The 20,617-nt window shown below is 44.1% G+C and overlaps 1 protein-coding gene across 4 annotated transcripts in view; it reads right to left on the bottom strand.

Annotated features, from left to right (window-relative positions):
* Nucleotides 1-20,617, bottom strand: part of GREB1L (GREB1 like retinoic acid receptor coactivator) — a 280,287-nt gene that overhangs the window by 5,230 nt on the left and 254,440 nt on the right. For 3 of the 4 annotated variants that reach the window (XM_049619644.1, XM_049619643.1, XM_049619646.1), the window contains 11 exons: nt 20,354-20,598; nt 16,819-17,399; nt 16,515-16,617; nt 13,598-13,753; nt 13,182-13,321; nt 10,887-11,048; nt 10,525-10,732; nt 4,450-4,615; nt 3,309-3,536; nt 2,043-2,184; nt 1,007-1,207 (listed from right to left, as the gene is read on the bottom strand). In XM_049619644.1, the coding sequence (XP_049475601.1) occupies nt 1,007-1,207; nt 2,043-2,184; nt 3,309-3,536; nt 4,450-4,615; nt 10,525-10,732; nt 10,887-11,048; nt 13,182-13,321; nt 13,598-13,753; nt 16,515-16,617; nt 16,819-17,399; nt 20,354-20,598 (2,332 nt within the window). The remainder of the gene's footprint in view (nt 1-1,006; nt 1,208-2,042; nt 2,185-3,308; nt 3,537-4,449; nt 4,616-10,524; nt 10,733-10,886; nt 11,049-13,181; nt 13,322-13,597; nt 13,754-16,514; nt 16,618-16,818; nt 17,400-20,353; nt 20,599-20,617) is intronic. The other variant, XM_049619645.1, reaches the window with a different exon arrangement.

The following is a 20,617-nucleotide window of genomic DNA, read 5'->3' on the forward strand; positions in this document are numbered from 1 at the left end:
ATCTTGAACCCTGGACCCTGGGGTGGAGGAGTCTAGAGGCCTGGGTTAGACACATGACTTAGAGATACTAATGGTTTTTAAGGTACCTTCTACAACTCATAGTATAGATTACATTTTCATTCTTATGAAATTTCAGTAAAATTGATTTAAAAATCAGTTTCCATAATTGAATACATTTGGATTTCAGTCTGAAGATATTGTATATGTTAATACATACAAAGAAGAAAACCTAAGAGTTTTATACATACAAAGAGGAATGTATGTATGTTTTAATACATACAAAGAGGAAAACCTAAAATACGGTTTACCAAAATGTTACTGTTCCCATTACAAGTGATTCTTTTTCTTTATACCTTTTAAGTTATTTACAGAGGATATTATGTTAGTGAACAGTTAAATATTTTTAAAATATTACTAATAATTGTAGAGGAAAGCTTCGTGGCAGAAGCCCTTAAATAAAGTCCTGAAGGCCATCAGTGGTCAAAGGTGCAAGTGGCAAAAACTAACACTGATGGGGAATTTGAGACAAGAGAAAGAATGCAAAATAAGGAAACAATGGCAAAGAAAGAAATCCTAGAATGGGAAGTGGTGAAGTGACAGCTACAAAGGTCTCCTGTGATACCCTAAATTGTTCAGCAGTCACTGAGCTTCTGTTTTGCCTAAAACAGTGGCTAAGACACTGTGTGCCTTTGAATTATTAATCACGTGATTATAATACGGTCTGATACGTTTTAGGACAGCAAGCAACTGCTTCTGTCCACAGTCACTGAGGTAGGCTCAGTGGAACTGACCTCTGAGCTAAGCTTTGCATGTTCACTGGCTCACTGGACAGCAGGAGTAGGGATGGGGAGGGACAGTTGCCATCACATCTTGTGTGAGCCTTTTGCAATATGAGTATGTCACAGGCTCCTTTTTTGTCTCCACTTAAGCTTTCAAATGGGAGCTAAAATGGGAAAGAAATTGATGGAAATGGGTAAAAGCACAATACCAGCCCTCTTCCCTTTACCTCTGGTCCAATGTTAAGGTAGCAGTCAATGGCCAACACAGGACTCTTGAAGTTATGGATGGCTTTGGGGAAGAGTTTGTAGGAAGCATGCTGAAGGAACTTCTCCAGGAGAAACTGTGCAGGGGCTGCCAGTAGTGTGTGTTCACTGTCGGGAGCACAGACATACTGAAGGGGCAAGATGGGTGCTAAGCTCTCTGACACCTGAAATCAGAGCCGAGATTATCATGGGAAATAGGTCTGTCACTGGATGAAACGGGCAAGGAAAAATGGCATTGCACGCTAACGGTCCCCAAATAGTAGTAGTAGCACAGTGACAGATGCTAGGCTCAGAGGTTAGTTTGTCCTTCTTGGGTTCTGGACTTTTTTCCCCCTTGGGAATAGGTTGGGTCTCACTTAACACACAGCCAGGGCAGGAGAAAATGGAAATGTAGGCTTCTTTGACAGTTACTGCATTTAGCAACATTGTGAGGACCAACAGGAAGCCTTTCACAGTGCTGCTGGACGTGGACACGTTAAGTCCCATCCCAGCACATCCAAAAAATAAAAGCGAAGAGGTTTCTAAGCTCCACTGGGGAGTTCACATGTTATAAATTAAATTATTAAGACAGTAAATGTCTTAAACAGAAAAGGGTAGGTCCATGGAATTCACCCTCAATAAGTGTTGATTGGTCTTACTTTCTTAAAACAACAACAACAACAACAAAACTGGTAAAGAACCAGACAAGCATCTTAATTTACATTTCTCTTATGTATTAAAGAATGTAAAAATGTTACTTTTGCCAGTTTATAAAGATAGAATGTTAAGTTTGAAACAAGATTTGATGGAATTGTTAAGCCTTAAATCTAAAGAAATGTACATCTGTTGAATTTTCAAGTCTTTTGTTTTACTCTAGATGAATCCTCAGTAAGGAGACAGACTGCATATTTGGCATTAAGAACTGACTCCCTTGTGTTATCTCACTTTCCAGTCAAGTGGCAAGTACTTAATGCCAGTACCTAATAACAAAGAACAGTAGAATCAAGCTTGCAAACTTACCATAATCTTTGGTTTAATGATAAAGTCCCTTTGCCCTCCAACCTGAACATGTTTCTTCATGAGACTGAAGTTATTAAAGCGGCAGATGAGCAGGCCACTACTGTTTGTTCTCAGGTTAAAGTCAACATCTTCACAGAAATACCTAAATCATAATCACAATAATAGATCTCTGACTACCTGTCGCGTCCCAGCCATATTTGTGTTTTGTTTTGTTCTGAGACGGAGAGAGAGAACGAGAACATGGGAGTGAGCATCGAAGCAGGGTAGAGGGAGAGGGAAACTCAAGCAGGCTCCATGCTTAGTACAGAGCCTGATACGGGGCTCGATCCCACGACCCTGGGATCATGACCTGAGCTGAAATCAAGAGTCAGACATTTATCCTACTGAGCCACCCAGGCACCCCTACATCCCAGCCATGTTAATTACATACATAAAGTCTGTTAGGAGACAGATTCAGAATCAACTTTGCCTTCTTGTGGAGCTGACCCTCTTAACTCTGCTCAATTCAGGGGGCTCACAGGCCAGAGTTAAAAGGAGGAGGAAGTGAGAGGACTTAGGCCCCAGACATTCCATGAGGCCTTGGGTATTCCCGAGCTGAAACAGGACTGACTGCACATTCTCTGTATTCTTGTGGGACAGAGATGCAGAGGTGCTCCCAGTTTAACAATCCTGGCTGCAAACAGGATGAAACATCATCTGCCATGAAATAGCTACAGAATATTCTAATAGCTAAAGATTGGGGGTTGACGTAGGAGGACTTTATGGTTCCTGACATTCCTCACTTGGCCATCTTGGATTTTCCAGGATGTGGACATTATTTATTCAGGAGGCAAGACCAGGGCTAGTCTGCTTATTCCCACCTGTTGGCTTCTCCCTACAGGATCCAGATCTCTGGATCTTACTAACATTTAGGGGAAGGATTAACTTCTGATTTCTGAGGATGGAAGAGTTCACCTTCAATGGGTTAAGGACCCACCCACACTGATCTGTACTGATGTAATAGTTTTTGTCCCTCTTGTAGTTCTTGCTGAATACTGGGATGGCTAAAATACATTTTCTAAGCATTTCATGTTGTAATTATTATTATTTAAGGGTCCGGGTGAGGATGAAGGGGGGCTTTGGGGTTTGTGATCCCAGTTCTCCCTCCTTGTCCATAAAAAGAGATTCTCGGGTTTTGGAAGACAGAGGAACAAACATATTATAGGGGTCAGAGTTGGGCGGAAGCAAACATGCCTGGAAAGCTTGCACCCAGGAGGCCCGACTTACCTGTTGAAGTCATACTGCACATTCTGAGTCAAGTCTATGTTAAGGAGAATGAAGTCATGCACATGGCACCTAGAGAATGGGGCTTTCAGGCTCTGAGAAGTCAGCTTGCTGCTCCATTTCTGTATGCCAAGGATTGCGTAGTGGATGATTTTTGGTGTTGCTTCAATATGCTGCAAGACGCTCTTCAAGGACACATTCTTACTGGAAACTCCTGCTTCCATGGGCTGGCTATGAAATGTCAAGTTAGTTTATATAAGAGCAATAAATATTACCGGAGAGAGGATCATTTTTGAAGGGATAACACTACTATACACTATTAATATCCATAAAGATATAATTAGCTGGCTTACTTTATATTAGCCTGGAATGGAAAAGGACGTCAAGCCTAGTTTTCATGATGCCTGTCACTGCTAACTTAAGGAAATGGTCTTTTGGGGGTGGGGCTTACCACTTTTAAGACAGAGAAAAAAACAGCCCAACTCAAAATGACTAATGAACAAGAAGTTACCAAAGAAAGGGAGCCAGAGGTTAGAAGCACACAAGTATACTTCCCAGTGTTGTAATTCTGGTATAGTAAAGGAGTATTTGAGAATGTCACTGGCTTCATATTCACAGTGGAAACATAGTGTGTGAGCTGGAAGGAAGGGCCAAGAGGTCATCAGTGGGGGTGCTACTGGTATTTAGGGACCATTTACTGCATAGGACTTTTCCAGGTTTAACATTCCCTGGTCCTCGTGGAGCCCCTTCACCAGGAGAACCACTGATTTGGGCCCAGCCCTAATTTTACAGATGACGGAATTGAGACAAAGAGATGAAATAACTTTTCCTTTTCATCCAGGCAGGTTACCAAGCAGAGCTGAGATTAAAAACCAGGTGTGATTCAGAAGCTAGTGGACTTTCTAAATCATAGCGCCTTTCAACAGACTTTATAGCAAACCAAAGCCATGATGCAGAAATAGTCCAGAAATTTAACGGCACAGTGAATATCTAAAGAAAAGTGCTAGTGAGGGTTGTCTTCTGGATAATTGTTCTGTAAAGCTGTCCCTCTCTCATTTACTTCCATGCATAATAAGCCAAGGAAAGCATCTCCTTCATAGCATTAGGCCATACTCCCCTAGAACTGCTTGGCAAATACTACTACCTGGTCTGATCCTGAACACTGTGAATGTTCCATAGAACACATGAGTCGTCCATCACAACGATAAAAGGCCAGACACACTGGCGTTTAACTCCCAGTTCTTCCAGGCGGTTCCTCTCCAGTTCCAGATTGTGGTAGGACAGCTCCTTAATGAGAAACCTGGCAGCACCTGGAAGGCAACATAGCCACAGCTGTACATCCTTCACCCAGGCCTGACCCAAACCCCACAGACAGCTCACATTCTCTCCGCAGGCATGCCTATTCACATGGTGGCCATGTGGGATGGGAGGGTCAACCAATTGTTCAGAGCAGTGGTTCTCAAGTGAGTGAAAGTAAGAATCACTGAAGGAGTCTCTTTAAAATGCCAATTTCCGGAGCTCATCACCAGAGATTCACTTTAGGTTTGATAAGGGCCCAGAAACCAGAGCTGTCTTTGATGATGCAGATGATTCATGAAGTACACTTTGAGGGGAAAAGAATCCAGTTTCCTTGATGGGACAGAGGATACCACATAGAGGAAACACTTATTACTGGTTAGTTCTATAAAGCCAAGATATGATGTGCTCTCAGTCTTGGAAGCAGCCACTCACATGTCCACTAGGGAGTAGCCAAGTTTGCAATAACCTACACTAAAGTATCCCCTGCTTTGGATACCTTTAGGAGATTGACAGCGATGTCTTTGAAGAAGATTCTGGAAACTGGCATCCTTTCCTTAGACAGTCTTTTCCCCCCCCCCCCCCCCCCCCCCCCCCCAGAGGCAATATGGTCTAGTAAAAGACTGGAGCCAAGCTGCATACATTTAAATCCTGATACCGCCACTTTCTAGCTGTGAGTGAATGCCTTGGTTTCTCTACCTGTAAGAATGCAATGGTAATGTCCATCTCACAGGATTGCTGTGTGGTGCTCAAGACAGTGCCTAACGTGGTGAGTACTCAGTAATAGAGAATATTAAGATGATGTTCCTGAGATCCATCCATGTTGTTGCAAATGGTAAGATTTCATTCTTTTAATAGTGAACATTCCGTTGTGTATATATGCCACATCTTAATCCTTTCATCTATTGATGCACACTTAGGTTGCTTCCATAATTTGGCTATTGTAAATAATGCTAAGTGAAATAAGCCAGTCAGAGAAAGACAAATACCGTATGATTTCACGTATATGTGGAATTTAAAAAACAAAACAAATGAAGAAAAAAGAGATAAACCAAAAAACAGACTCTTAACTATAGAGAAGAGATGGTTGGTTACAAGGGAGGTGGGAGGGTGGGAGGGGTGAAATGGGTAAAGGGGATTAAGAGTACACATCTCATGATGAGCACTGAGTAATGTGTAGAATTGTTGATTCACTATATTGTACACCTGAAACAAATATAAGACCATATGTTTTACACTGGAATTAGAATTTTAAGAAAAGATCACATATTAGACACATTTTATTAGACAAATTTGCACATCCGAAAATGAAACAAAATGTAGGTAATGAAATGAAGATGCTAAAAAAGCTATTGAATCTATGGAGGAAAGAGAAAAATAGTTTGGAAGTAGGAAGGAAAATCTGCCTTACAACAGGATGTATGTAATACGTGTTCTCAATGTAGTAAGAACTGTATATGAAAAGCCCACAACTAACACTGTAATGGTAAGAGATGGAAAGCTTTTCCTCTAAGTTCAAGAACAAGACAAGGATGTCCACCTTTACCACTTTATTTAACATACTACTGGAAATTCTAGCCAGAGCAATTAGGCAAGAAGAAGAAATAAAAGGCACTCAGGTTGGAAAGGAAGAAGTAAAATTATCTGTAGGCAACATGACCTTCAATGTAGAGAACCGTAAAGATTACACACACACACACACACACACACACACACACACACACAGAGTTAGAAATAAGTGAATTCAGCAAAGTTGCAGATACAAAAACTAAAAAATCTGTTCTCCCTATACACTAATAGTGATCTAAAAGGGAAATTAAAAAAAACTTCCATTTACGATGGCATCAAAGAGAATAAAATACTTTGGAATAAATGTTTATTGAACCAAGCATGTGAAAGACTTGTACATGAAGAAGTACACAACATTTGCTGAAAGAAAGTAAAGATGATAAGTAAATGGGAAGACATCTGTGTTCATGGATTGGAAGATGTGATATTGTTGAGATGTCAATATTACCCAAAGTGATCTACAGATTTAATGAAATCCCTATCAAAATCCTAATGATATTTTTTTGGAGCAGAAATAAAAAAAAAACCCATCCTTAAATTCATATGGAATCTCAAGGGACCCTCAATAGCCAAAACAACCTTGAAAAAGAACAAAATTGGAGGTCTCACAGTTGGCTGATTTCAAAACTTACTACAAAACCACAGTAATCACAACAATGTGGTACCAACGGGATAAGAATACAGAGCCCAGCACTATGCCCTTGTGCTTCTGGTCCAGCCCTAAGGCCTACGGTCAAATGATGTTTGACAAAGGTGCCAAGACCACTGAATGGGAAAAGGACAGTCTCTTCAACAGATGGTATTGGAAAACTGGATATACACATGCAAAAAATGAAGCTGGATCTTTAACTTACACTACATAAAACGAACAGGGATGAAAGACCTAAATGCAAGAGCTAAAACTATAAAACTTTTAGAAGAAATCAGGCAATCAGCAAACCTAAAGGCAACCAATGGAATGGGAGAAGATATTTGCAAATGATATATCAGACAAAGGGTTAGTATCCAAAATCTATAAAGAACTTATCAAACTCAATACCCAAAAAACAAATAATCCAGTGAAGAAATGGGCAAAAGACACAAATAGACACTTTTCCAAAGAAGACATCCAGGTGGCTAACAGACAAATGAAAAAAATGCTCAACATCACTCATCATCAGGAAAATATAAATCAAAACTGCAATGAGTTACCACCTTAACGCCAGTTGGAATGGCTAACATTAACAACTCAGGCAACGACAGGTGTTGGTGAGGATGCAGAGAAAGAGGAACCCTTTTCCACCACTGATGGGAATGCAAACTGGTGCAGCCGCTCTAGAAAACAGTATGGAGGTTTCTAAAAAAGTTAAAAATAGAACTACCCCATGACCCAGCAATTGCACTACTAGGTATTTATCCAAGGGATACAGGTGTGCGGTTTCGAAGGGGCACATGCATCCCAACGTTTATAGCAGCACGATCGATGATTGCCAAAGTATGGAAAGAGCCCAAATGTCCACTGATGGATGAATGGATAAAGAAGATGTGGTGTGTGTGTATGTATATATGTGTGTGTGTGTGTGTGTGTGTGTGTATACACACAGTGGAGTATTACTTGGCAACCAAAAAGAATGAAATCTTGCCATTTGCAACAACGTGGACTGTATTATGCTAAGCTAAATTAGTCAAAGAAAGACCAATATCATATGACTTCACTCATATATGGAATTTAAGATACAAAATAGATGAACATAAGGGAAGGAAAGCAAAAATAATATAAAAATAGGGAGGGGGACAAAACATAAGAGACTCAAGTACAGAGAACAAACTGAGGGGTTGCTGGAGGGTTGGGTGGAGGGATGGGTTAAATGGGTAAGAGGATTTAAGGAAGACACTTGTTGGGATGAGCACTGGGTGTTATACATAGGGGATGAATCACTGGAATCTCCTGAAATCATTGTTGCACTAAATGCTAACTAACTTGGATGTAAATTTAAGAAAAAGTGTAAAGAAAAAAAATAAAGAAGAAAACAGGCAAACAGCTTGCTACTGGATGTAACAATTATTTCTTGGATATGACACCAAAAGCACAGCCAACAATAGGAAAAAATAAATTGGACTGCATCAAAATTTAAAAGTTCTGTGCAAAGGATATAATTAACAGTGAAAAGCAACCCATGAAATGGGAGAAAACATTTACAAATCATTAGTAGGGGGTTAGCATCCAGAATACGTAAAGGACTCCTACAAATCAACAACAAAAAAGCCTAATTTTAAAATAGGAAAAGAACTTGAATAGATTGTCCAAAATAGATATATGAATGGCCAAGAAACAGACAACAAGATGCTCAACATAATTAATCATTAGGGAAATGCAAATCAAATCACAGTAAGATAGCATCTCTTACCCATTAGGATGGCTACTATCAAAAAACAAGCAAACAAAAAAATCTCCCAAAACTCAAAACAACAGAAAATAAGTATTGGTGAGGATGTGAAGAAACATTTTACACTGTTGAGAAGAATGTAAAATGGTATATGTACCATTATGGAAAACAGTTTGTCAATTCCTCAAAAAATTAAAAATAGAATTATCGTATGATTCAGCAATTCCACGTGTAGGTATGTACTTAAAAGAACTGAAATCAGGGTTCTTGGAGATACATTTGTACATCTATGTTCATAGCAACATTATTCACAATAGCCAAATGGTAGCAGCTCAAGTGTCCACAAGTGGATGAATGGATAAAGAAAATGTGTATACATACAATGGAATATTACTCAGCCTTAAAAGGGAAGGAAATTGACACATAGACAACATAGATGAACCTTGAGAACACTGTGCTAAGTGTATTCAGCTAGACACAAAAGGCAAATACTGTACGATTAAACTTGAAGTACCTAAAGTCATCATGCAGAGACAGAAAGTACAATGGTGGTTGCCAGGGAAAGGAGGAGATAAGGAGTTAATCTTCAGTGGTATGGTGTTTCAGTTTTGCAAGATGAAAAGAGTTCTGGAGATTAGTTGCAAAACAATGTGGATATATTGAACACTACTGAACCGTACACTTAAATGGCTAAGATGGTAAATTTTATGTGTTTTTTTAACAAATAAAAAATAATCTGCACTTACTTCATTTGCATATATGTTAGCTTCTCCTCAAATTATTGCAGAAGTGGCAAAACTGTAACTATGCAAATTCATTAGATCTGGGATGAGGAAAGTCACCTAACGATTGTTAAGGCATAGGAGGGGGTGATTTGAGGGTCATACTCCTATAGAAAAAGATTTTAGTTAGTCTGGGGATATGTGGTTTTGGAGAGGACAAAGAACCAAAAATATGTAAAAGCCTTAATTCACTTGATATAAAGTGATAAACATGGAAACTAAAATTGTATTCAAAACAAATTTTTGAAAATATTTTAATTCTATATTTAAGGACATAAAAAGGAATGGAAGGGAGAACAAGAGGAAAGCTCTAAGAAGGAAGGGAGAGGGATGGACAGATCAGCAGAGGGAGAAACAGGCTGAGGGGGAAAAGAAGGGAAAGTGAGACCCGGGAGAGGAGGAGTGCAGAGTTAGGGAAACTACTCAGGTCTCATCTGTATTCACTCTAGTTCTGGACTGGGATGTTCCTACTTCCCTCTAATGTGTCAATTAGCAGCTTTTGGAACTTAAACCCTTCTGAGACTACACAGAGTCGGACTCCCACAGGAGCTGATTAGAGAAAGTGGTTAACAACTACCATACAAGAAGTGAGCAGACACACAGCTCTGAATCCAATTGGAGGTTTCCTGCCCCCCAACGTCTCTGTTCCATGCTGAAGAACCATATGCCCCTTTGACAAATCAGCCCATTGCTCTTACACTCCGTGGGGGAAAAGCAAGCGAAACTTTTCCAGGCACTTTTAAGATGACTGCCATAGGCAGTAATGATACTTCCAATTTCCAGTTGGACAGAACCCCTTAGAACTTGCCATGTGCCTTTAAAATGATTAGCAATGGCTTAGGGACACCTCTAGATCCCTCTTGAACACAGTGAACTAGCTCCACCCCCATTCCCCCCAAGACAATCCTTCTCACTGTTCTGTTCCTGCTGCAGCGGGCCCAGCCATCGCTGGGAAGAATCCCAAACCCTTTCTGGGGCGCTCAATATACCAGTGACTTCTTTAGTCACTAGCCCTCAGAAGTTAAAAATTCTGCAAAACAGCAGATAGAGGAAAAGGAAAACTCAAATTTAAAGAAAAATCAAAAGTCCTTTGGTCAGGGGGGCGGGACCCTTTTCAGGGGCTGGGGAACCTTTGAAAGTTTCATGTCCAGGCAATGAGCTTGCTTTATCTTTCAGCCCTTCTCCGTGTCCCAGGGGGCCCCTTACCCACGCCTGCATTATTGAACATGCCAGGAAGCACCAGCATGATGTGGTTGGGCCAGTACTTGCGGTACAGCGGCATCTCATATTCTTTGACCACCAGAAGATGCAGGTGGCTGATGCCCTCCATGGCGTGAAAAAGGTTTAGGAGTCCATGCTCATGGCGACCACTGGAAGGAGTGAAAATAGGGCTCTTGACTGCATTCAAGTTCTGCTGAAAGGGGAAAAAAAAAGAAAAAAGAAAGAAAGAACCAGAGACCAAAAAGGGAAGTTAAAACCCTTAGATTGAAGAAGTTTAGAGACCCTGATCTAGTACCTTGGGCCTGTCAGTCTGAAAGCAGTGTTGGCATCCAGACACTGTCACCCACCTTGTCTGAAACCAGGGGCAGCCGCATGCTCTCCAGGTGTTTACCCTGCTTGCTGAAGACAAAATGACTCTCTTTGGATTTGGGAATGATGAAATAGAGCTGCACCTCTTCTCCCAGCATAGAGGACGAGAATGTGAATGCATGAAGGGTGGAGTCAGACATCTAGATTTGTAAAGAAGGAAGGAAGGGGATGTAAGCTCATGGTTTGCAAACTTCTCGACCACTTGTTAACATTTTTAAGAGAGGCGAAATAACCTGAACTCATACATGCCATCAGACCTGGCTGTCCCTGAAATGTCGGAAGAGCTGGAAATGCAAACATTTCATCTTTTGACCTGCCATTGACCTGAGAGCCAAGCCTCCTGCCCCTACACAGCCTCTCCACGGGTGAAGTTTCTGTTGCTTGACACTGTCTTTTGCATTCCTTATGTTCTTAGAACCACTACTCCTCAGTCTTATGCAGAGGTTAAATATTCCTGCTCGCTAAACATTTTCAAAGGTGCCCAAATATAGGGGAGATTTCCATCTGTGTGCATCAGGCTAAATGAGTATCATTTTTCTAAGTAAAATATTAGGGCTAACATCATTAAAATGCCTCCATGGTCCCATCTTTCCTGGCTACAGTGGAAGCTGAAGAAGTTTCAAAGTCATTTAGCCTAGAACTCTGGCTTCCAGGAGAGACCATCTGACTCACTGAAGCCAATTATAAATCTAACTTATTTTTAAAATTGCTAGAAAGTTGGGACACCTGGCTGGCTCAGTCAGTAGAGCATGTGACTCTTGATTTTAGGACCAGGAGTTCAAGCTGCACGTTAGGTACAGAGCTTACTTAAAAAAAAAAAAGTGTTATAAAGTTCACATGCTCGCTCAGTAACCCAGCTCAGTGAGTAATTACATAATTTATGTGCTTTACAATGCAGACAGTATTTGGCTTAATGAAAGGATAGCATCAATTTTCAGCAGCAACTAGAGTCCAGGTAGATTTCCTAAGAGTTTTAACCTAAATATTATATTTCCTAGGAAAATAGTATAATTCTTCCCTTGAATTCTGGTTCATTCTGCTTCACAAGCATTGGAATATACTAGTGAGTACAATAATCACAGAAACTATATAAACAGGATTTTTAATAAGTTATCTAGAAGCTTATGATTTGTAGACCAGGTACTTGAATCTTCTATATTCTGTAAAGCATCATGAGTGGTTTACAAATTAGTCCACCAAAAGCTTTCGGTTAACACCAAGAAAACAAATGGTACATAAAAGGTAATTTGTGTTACAAGAGCAGAATGACCAACCCAGTTTTTCAGTATATCACTTCTAGCCCCTGTGGGAAAAGGGTGGAGACCTGGTCCTTAAGAGCAGAAGCAAGTTTGGGTGAAGTCTAATCAGCATGTCCCATAGGAAGAGTTTTAGGTGTTCAGAACTAAGTCATAAAAATCAAGAAGCTAAAGTGGGAGAAAGCAACAGAGAACTTCTCCCCTACATAGGTTCTAGACCACTGTCACCTGCTGCCTTTACCATCTTGAGTGTTTACAGATGCTCTGGCCAAAAAAAAACAAAGACGGTGGGGTATTGGCTCACCTTCTGTGTTCCTTCCTCTCACTTCTCTCTAAATAAAAGATCAAATATTGACTCCTTTGTATGCCTAATGATCAAAACCACCCCACACTGGAGTAGGAATATGACTTGGTCAGTGCAAATCAGCAGACCTGTTCACAGCTCAAAGGGCACACCCTATGCATGTTAGAGGTAAGAGCACCATTCCTGGGGCGCCTGGGTGGCTCAGTCTATTAAGTTTCTGACTTTGGCTCAGGTCGAGAGGTCAAGATCTCATGGTTCGTGAGTTCGAGCCCCAGGTTGGGCTCTGCCCCTGTCTACCTGCCTCTCAAATGAAATAAAATAAACTTAAAAAAAAATCTTAAAAAAAAGAGCACCATTCTCATCAACAACCCAAAGCAGGGGGTGAAAAGAACCTTTCACCAAATATACTATAATATCCAGTTTTTTCAGGATTACAGAGAACATCCCAGGTAACCTAAACATGACACAGGTAACCATTTCAATGAAGTGACTTCAGACACTAAAACTCAAGTTTCTTTCTCTCTTCCCCTCCCCCCAATCCTAATAAACCCAAAGTAATTTTAATTAATGGCTTCACACATTTTGCTCACAAATGAGTGGCTCCATCTTATAAATCAAGTACCCTCTATCTAGGGCCCGAAACTGGGAGCCGTATTTTTCATTCCATACATACAATACCATGCTGAGTAACAGGCAAGGACAGGGGGCCACACCTGCGAGGCAGAGGTGCAGTCCATGTACTGGTGACATTGCTCACAGTGGTGGAAGGTGTTGTAGGCCGCGTATTTGGTCAGCATCATGGACACGGTTCCTCGCTTCCTGGGCTCCTCAACTTTGGAATCCTTTATTGCTTCTGTGTATAAAGGGACAAAAACCTTGCCATGATGTGCATGAAGCCCCTACTCCTGGGAAGAAAGTCCCCCACTCCCTGCAGGACTCTTCTAAGGAGTCTATAATTTATGCTCTGAAAGTCGGGTATGAAAAGTAAAAGGTGATACATATGTGTACAAGAGAAAAGCAGAGAGAATTACTTTAAACTGCGCTCAAAGATTAAACTGCCCCAGGCCTCCTGCTCTGATTTGGCCCCTTGACCTTCAGAAGAGGTGCGCCTGGCTCTGCTTGCACTGACCTTGTTTGACCCCTGCCAGCTTCTCAGTATATACCAGGCTCATCAAACTGTACTTGGGATCATGCACGCTGACGTCAAAGGGCATTTTACTGAAGCTCTCGATGTCAGGCCAGGGCTCTCCCTCTGCCTGGCTGACTCCACTGCATTCACTGTGGTCTAGGACAAGAAGAAAGAAAGTGCGCAGAGCAGGCAGGCTGACTGGCCTCCCAGCCTCCCTCCCAAGTGTCAGGAATGAGAGGTTTTATGAAACATGAACCCCCAGATGGGAGGACAGAGACATTTCTGGAAGATGACCTGCCACGTCCCAGGGCAGAGAGGCCCAGAATTATCCCTTCAGGTCCATGCTGGGAGGGACGCATGCCCTCACTGGCTCCAGCATTACCCTCTACACATCTGGTCCACAAACTCCCACACTATGACATCAACTGATTTTCCACCCCAGCCTCCCAAATTGCCTTAAAGCTTATTTAATTTTGGGTCATCTAAATTCTCCCTTACAGTTTTAGTTGTGGGGTTATAAAACACTGAAAGCCTAAGAGATTTGAGGAATGCATTGAGCAAGATACCCAGTGTCTGCTGCATATGAGAATCACCTGGAGAGCTTGTAAAAAAAAAAATCCTGTGCTTAGGTTACCACCCCCACAATCTGCTTTAGTACCCAGGCACCCATCATGGCATTTAAAGCTGCTTAGGTCACTCCAATATGCAGTCAAGTTTGACAGCTAGTAGTCCTAGATTTGAATTCAGACCGCCCCCTACTACTCCACACCTGCAGGCACCACCCTTAACTCTCAGGGACTCTGGGTTATTGCAAGAATTCCAGATGGTGCATTTAAAGTGCTCAGGCAGTGAGGGATGCCTGGGTGGCTTGGTTGGTTAAGCATCTGACTTTGGCTCAGGTGATGATCTCATGATTCGTGGGTCCATGGGTTGGAGCTCCGCATCGGGCTCTGTGCTGTCAGCACACAGACCACTTCAGATCCTCTGTCTCTCTCTGCCTCTCCTTTGCTCATGCTCGCTCTCTCTCTCTCAAAAATAAACATTAAAACAACTTGTTTTAGAGGGCTCAGTGGCAGGCACGTGGTGAGTGTCCAATAGAGGATTTATTGTTATTAATAAAATTTATAAGATGAAAAAGTTTAAGAATTTTCAAAGGGAGAAGATTTAAAAAATTTTTTTACTGTTTATTTTTGAGAGAAAGAGCGAGCACGAGCGGGGGAGGGGCAAAGAGAGAGGGAGACAGAATCCGAAGGAGGCTCCAGGCTCTGAGCTGTCAGCACAGAGTGCGACAGGGGCTCAAACTCATGAACCATGAAATCATCACCTGAGCCGAAGTTGGACACTCAAGTGACTGAGCCACTCAGGCGCCCCCAAAAGTTTTATTTTTTTAAAAAGCCTAAAGATTACAAGTACAGCTAATATCTTTTTAATACAATCATGTTTATTTTTTATATCACTGAGCTAAAGTTTGCATTTTATTTACAACCTAAAGCTTATTCTAGATTTTTACAAAGATGTCAGTGTGCTTCTCCAGAGCACCATCACATTCACCTGCACTAAAATGAGGTGGAAGGAATAAAGCCAGCCTGATGGCACTTCTCACTACAAAGGCCAGGCTTGCCTGTTGCACCAGCTGTGGTAGATTCTCTCACAGATCATCACACAGATTAAAGTTCAGTGTGGTGGGAGAAAATTACAGGCATCACTCTCTTGTGGAGCCCAGGGGCTTTGTGGGAAGGTTGCTGGGATGATGGGTCTCTCATTCCTGGTCTGCCTAGTTCTGCCTTTGCCCTCCTGGTCCCAGCCCCCCTCCAGGCAGCTATGAATGTTTCCGGGCCAACTTGGAGCTCTGGGTCCCCTCTTTGGTGGGCCTAGCGTCAGCTCAAGTGGGGACACAAACAAGGAGATGTGGGTGGGAAGACGGGATTGTGTGTATGTCTGGAATCATGAATATGACCTGGTAAGGAGTGGAAATAGGGCTGAAGGTGATAATAAAATGATTCAATACAGCTGATCTTGCCTAGTCTTGCTCTAGACTGAACTAGTCTTTTGGACTTATCATAGAACAGGTCCAACTAGTTAGGAAAATCAAGTGGGGTGAGATCTGAGGGCCAGTCTGACAGAAGATGCCAAGGCCCTTCCCTTTTCTGGACTTCTCTTTGAGGGGCTTAGAAGAGCTTCTACCTGATTACCACTACTCCCCTGCCTCCATGGGTCTCTTCCAGCACAGGTGAATGCTCCAAGATGTGAAGCCACAGTTCGGAGGCCACATTGTCCTTAGCTATAGAGCTAAAGCTGGCTGATTCCTGCTCATGTTCTCTTTCTGGCCCTGCTGATCGGACTACAGTGGAACCCTCCCACAGGTGACAGCTGGGGGAAAGGGTTGGATACAGGAGGAGGAGGAGGGCAGAAGATAGTCTCTTTGAAAACCAGTCCCCACAACCCTGTCAAGCACTAGCTTCTGCATGTTACTGAATGTGAAGGGCTTTGGTTATGGCTCCAGGTTTCTGTTCTGCATGAGGTTTTAATTTCATTATAGTAATCCATACACCTTAGCTCACAGCCTGCAGTTAAAATAGAAGATACTTTCTGGGGCTCCTGGGTGGCTCAGTAAGTTAAGCGTGGGACTGTATTTCAGCTCAGGTCATGATGTTACAGTTGGTGAGTTCAAGCCCTGCACTGGGCTCTGTGCTGACAGCAAGGAGCCTGCTTGGGTTTCTTTCTCTCTCTCTCTCTCTCCCTCCCCTGCTCTCTCTCGCTCTCATCTCAAATAAAAACTTAAAAAAAAAAAAAAGAGTAAGATACTTTTTGACTAGCTAGCAAAGGCCTAGTATCCAGAATATCAAAACTCGGTGTCAGTGTGTCTTCTACCTGGGCCCCCCACTCCTCCCCGGCAATGCCGGGGTTCGGAACTCACCCGCGTTGATCTCTCCCTCATCATACACATCCACCTCCAGGAGCCTGATGAGCATGCGGAAGAGGATCCTAAGGAACTGCAAATAGGAGCCCGTCTTTCCCACCTGGAGGAAGTATTTTTAATTGGGGAGGGGAAGAGAGGGAAGAGAGATGAGATTTCACACCTGGGCTCTTGGATGTCTCCTGCCCCTGAGAGGCCTGAGTGAGGGCCTCATCGCTCTGGGTCACCCTCAGCCCACCCTGAGCCCCGCCCCCCCCCCCCCCCCCCCCGGCGGCTCCCTTCCTTCTTGCCACCCGGGGCCTACCTGGGGGGGCCCAGTCAGCAGCAGCCGCCGAGGGTGGCAGGCGCGGGCGCCGGAGGCGGGGTCTGGCTGGTTGCTGAAGTCGGCGTGGTGCTGACGAGCCGAGGTCCACTGCCGATAGTAGAGAGACTGCTCCTCGCTGCTCATGTCCTTGTGTAGCAGCGGCCGCAGGGAGCTCACCCAGGCCACGTCGGCGTGTGGCAGCAGCGAGGAGGACGCGGGCGGCTTGCCTCCCCGCTGCGAGCCCAGCAGGCTATAGGCCGCTTTCGATAAGATCACGATGGGGGGCAGGGCTGCGTGCAGGCCCCTGCAGCCTTGGGGCAGCTGCCCGGGCCACGACAGGGCCCGGGGTCCCGAGGAGGAGGAGGAGGATGACGACGGCTTGGAGGTGGTGCTGCTGGCCATCTGGGGGCCCAGGGAATCACACTCCTGCTTCAGGGTCTCCCCGGCTCCCCCTGTGCCTGCGGAGACCCCTTCATCCAGGCCCATGCTGTTGGCCGGGCTCTGGAAGCTGGGGGTCAGCGACAGCTTCTGGGACCTATCAGCCGCGCTGGAAGAGCTCACCCCGTTCTCCATGATGGAGCCTGAAAGAGGACAACCCACCCGTGGCCATCAGCAGGACTCGGCTATTTATTCCCTGGCCCCCTCTCTGCAAGGAGCCAGGCTGGACTGCCTTGTCTCCATGAGGGGTATTCCCTCTCCTGGCGCCCCGGGGGGTAACTATACCTCCTTGTCCTTTTCTAATTCCTACCCCCAGCTTTGTAAAGCGTGTGATGTTATGAAACTCTCCTCTGTTACTTCGTTTGGTGATGTGGTCTGATTCATTCCAGATTCTGGACCAATACAAGCTCCCCAGCCAAGTCCTTCCTACTCCAGGGCACTTCCCTCCTCCTGGGGTCCAAGGGCCTCACACTTCTGGTTGTGGAGAAGTTCCCCAGGGGGTAGCCACTTCCATGGATGCCCAAACCAGTGTGGGGAACCGGCTCCATGTGGTGAGGATAGAAGGCATAATCTATGTTCAGTGAGGTCTTGCTTTCCCCCAGAGGTCCCTGTGGATTTGGCCAATTCAAATATGTTTTCCCCTCTGATAGGTCCCACTATTTGGTTTGTGGACACATTCAGGACTGAAAGCCCTCTCTGACCTGGGGTTGGTGCTCCCCGGCATGTAGGTCTTATCCCAACCTCAGGAGATCCTAGAGGAATAGCCAGTAACCGGAGGTCATTGCAATCAAGTCACTCCACTTGCTCATCTGACTTTCGTGTCTTTCCGTCTTGTCTGAGAGCTTACCTTTCCCCCCATGTCCCTGACCTTTACAGCCTGCACACTTGGGGCAGTGAGCCTCCCCAAGGACCCCTAGAGTCCACCTAAGGCTGAGGGATGTGTGCTCAGTGGTGGGAGCATAGCCCTTTGCTCAGGTTGTCTTCAAAGGGAGGGAAACTCTAAGCAGCAGAAGGCAAGCCATTACCTTTGTGGTTAATGAGAGCAAGGCCAAGAATATGTGAGCCTTCTGGGGCAGCTCTGCAAGTGCAGGGAATGGAGGCATCTGATTATTTTATTTTTATTTAATTTTTTTCAAAAATGCTTTATTTATTTTGAGAGAAAGAGAGGGAGACACAATCTGAAACAGGCTCCAGGCTCTGAGCTGTCAGCACAGAACCCGACGAGGGGCTCGACCTCAGGAATGGCAAGATCATGACCTGAGCCAAAGTCAGATGCTTAACCAGCTGAGCCACCCAGGTGCTCCAGAAGGAGTCTGATTAAAGAGCCATGATGGGGCACCTGGGTGGTCAGTCGGTTAAATGTCCGACTTCAGCTCAGGGCATGATCTCACAGTTCATGGGTTCAAGCCCCGCGTCAGGCTCTGTGCTGATAGCTCAGAGCCTGGGGCCTTCTTTGGATTCTGTGTCTCCCTCTCTCTCTCTGCCCCTTCCCCACTCATACTCTGCCTCTCTCTCCCTCTCTCTCTCAAAAGTAAACAAAACATTTTTAAAAAATTAAAAAAAGAGCCATGAGAAGAACATAAACACCCCCTTCCCTCCCTGTCACTGATGCTGCTATCTATAAACTTTCAAATGTGCTATTTCCCCTTCTCTTCTGTTACTCTTTACTATTCCCTAAACCTGTTGGCTTTATTCTGAACTGGTCTTAGAGGAGCCTGGAGGGGGAGCCTGGAGCGGTGAGGTGAGCGAAGGTGCAGTCCTGACCCCTGGCTGAGGCAAGCAGCTCATGCTTTTCCAGGCTGAGGGTCCCTCTCAAGACACAAAGCCCCGTAGATGACTGCCTCTTTGACTCCCACAGTCATCCAACAGCAGCTGCCAGAATGAACAGACACACTCATGCTGCTTTTGACATGAAGTCGTGTGTGTGTGTGTGTGTGTGTGTGTGTGTGTGTTTGCATGCGTGTGTCATGGTGATGGAAGAGAGGAGATGTGGGAAAGAGGAATGTTCATGGTGGTCTTCTCTGGTAGAGAGGGGTTTTCATTTTCATTTTTTTAAAAATGTTTATTTATTTTTGAGAGAGAGAGAGTGACAGGGTGCAAGTGGGGAAGGGACAGAGAGAGAGGGAGACACAGAATCTGAAGCAGGCTCCAGGCTCCAAGCTGTCAGTACCGACGAGCCCGACATGGGGCTTGAAGTCACAGGCTATGAGATCATGACCTGAGCTGAAGTTGGATGCTTAACTGACTGAGCCACCCAGGGGCCCCAATTTATTTATTTTTTTAAGTAATTTCTACCCCCAACATGGGGCTCAAACTCATGACCCCCAGATCAAGAGTCACATGCTGTACTGACTGAGCCAGCCAGGCACCCCAGAGTTTTCATTTTTAATGTCCTCTTTATCCTTTGTTACATTCCCCAAGTTTTTTTTCTTTTTTTACATCCTGCACGTTTTCTATATGGAGTTTTATTACTCTCTCAATCTGAAGAAAATGGAAATAGTGCTGCATTTGCTGTAATACAGTTTCTCAGAAGAAAATTCATGCCAGGCACTGCCACAGGCCATACAGTAATGCTCTGAAAGGGGATGGCGGGCTGCATGGTGGGTCTGCACAGGCAGTGGTCCCAGAGTATACAAACATTTGCCGTTAACTACTTACAAAAGTCATTCACTCATTCCTTCATTCAAACAGGTAAGCACTGTGCCAGGTACTGAGCCAATTAACACAAACTTACAGCTTTCAGATCTAGAAGGAAATGAGGGCTTTTGTGCAAATACCAGATGTATATTATCCTTGAGGTGATAAAGGGTAGAAAAGACTAGGGAAAGTGGTATAATAACATTTATTATACTTTGCTTATTACCAAGCTCTTCATTAAATGTTTACCCAGAGGAGAATTCTGTGACTGCTCTCAGTAGTTATGTTTTCCAAGTATCTTTGGATTGGGAACTGAGGTCTGGACAGGTTGCCCGAGTCCCTGAAGGCTCCTCTGACAGCCTTGAGAGGTGTGAGGGAGTAAATGCCTCTGCCTCCCCTATGTCTGTCCGCCTCCTCACTCCCATCCCTCACCCCTTGAGAGAGAAAAGGAAGCACTAACCTGAGGTTCCAGTGACAGCACTACTGTTGCTCTGTGGTCTCTCCAGGTCGATCAGCAGCTCATCAGAGTCATTCTCACTGGTGGTAGCTCTCTCCTGCTCCTTCCCACTAAGGTCCAGGGCAACAGCAGGCCCTCGGATGACCTCTTTGGAGACATAGCAGCAGGCCAGACCCACCTCCTGCTCCAAGGCTGTGCGAGTTAAATAGCTTGAGTCGATGAGCCGGAGGTCACAGTACTTCAAAGACCTACACAAAAGTAATGATG

Source organism: Panthera uncia (genome assembly GCF_023721935.1).
Source record: "Panthera uncia isolate 11264 chromosome D3 unlocalized genomic scaffold, Puncia_PCG_1.0 HiC_scaffold_8, whole genome shotgun sequence".
Classification (NCBI taxonomy): domain Eukaryota; kingdom Metazoa; phylum Chordata; class Mammalia; order Carnivora; family Felidae; genus Panthera; species Panthera uncia.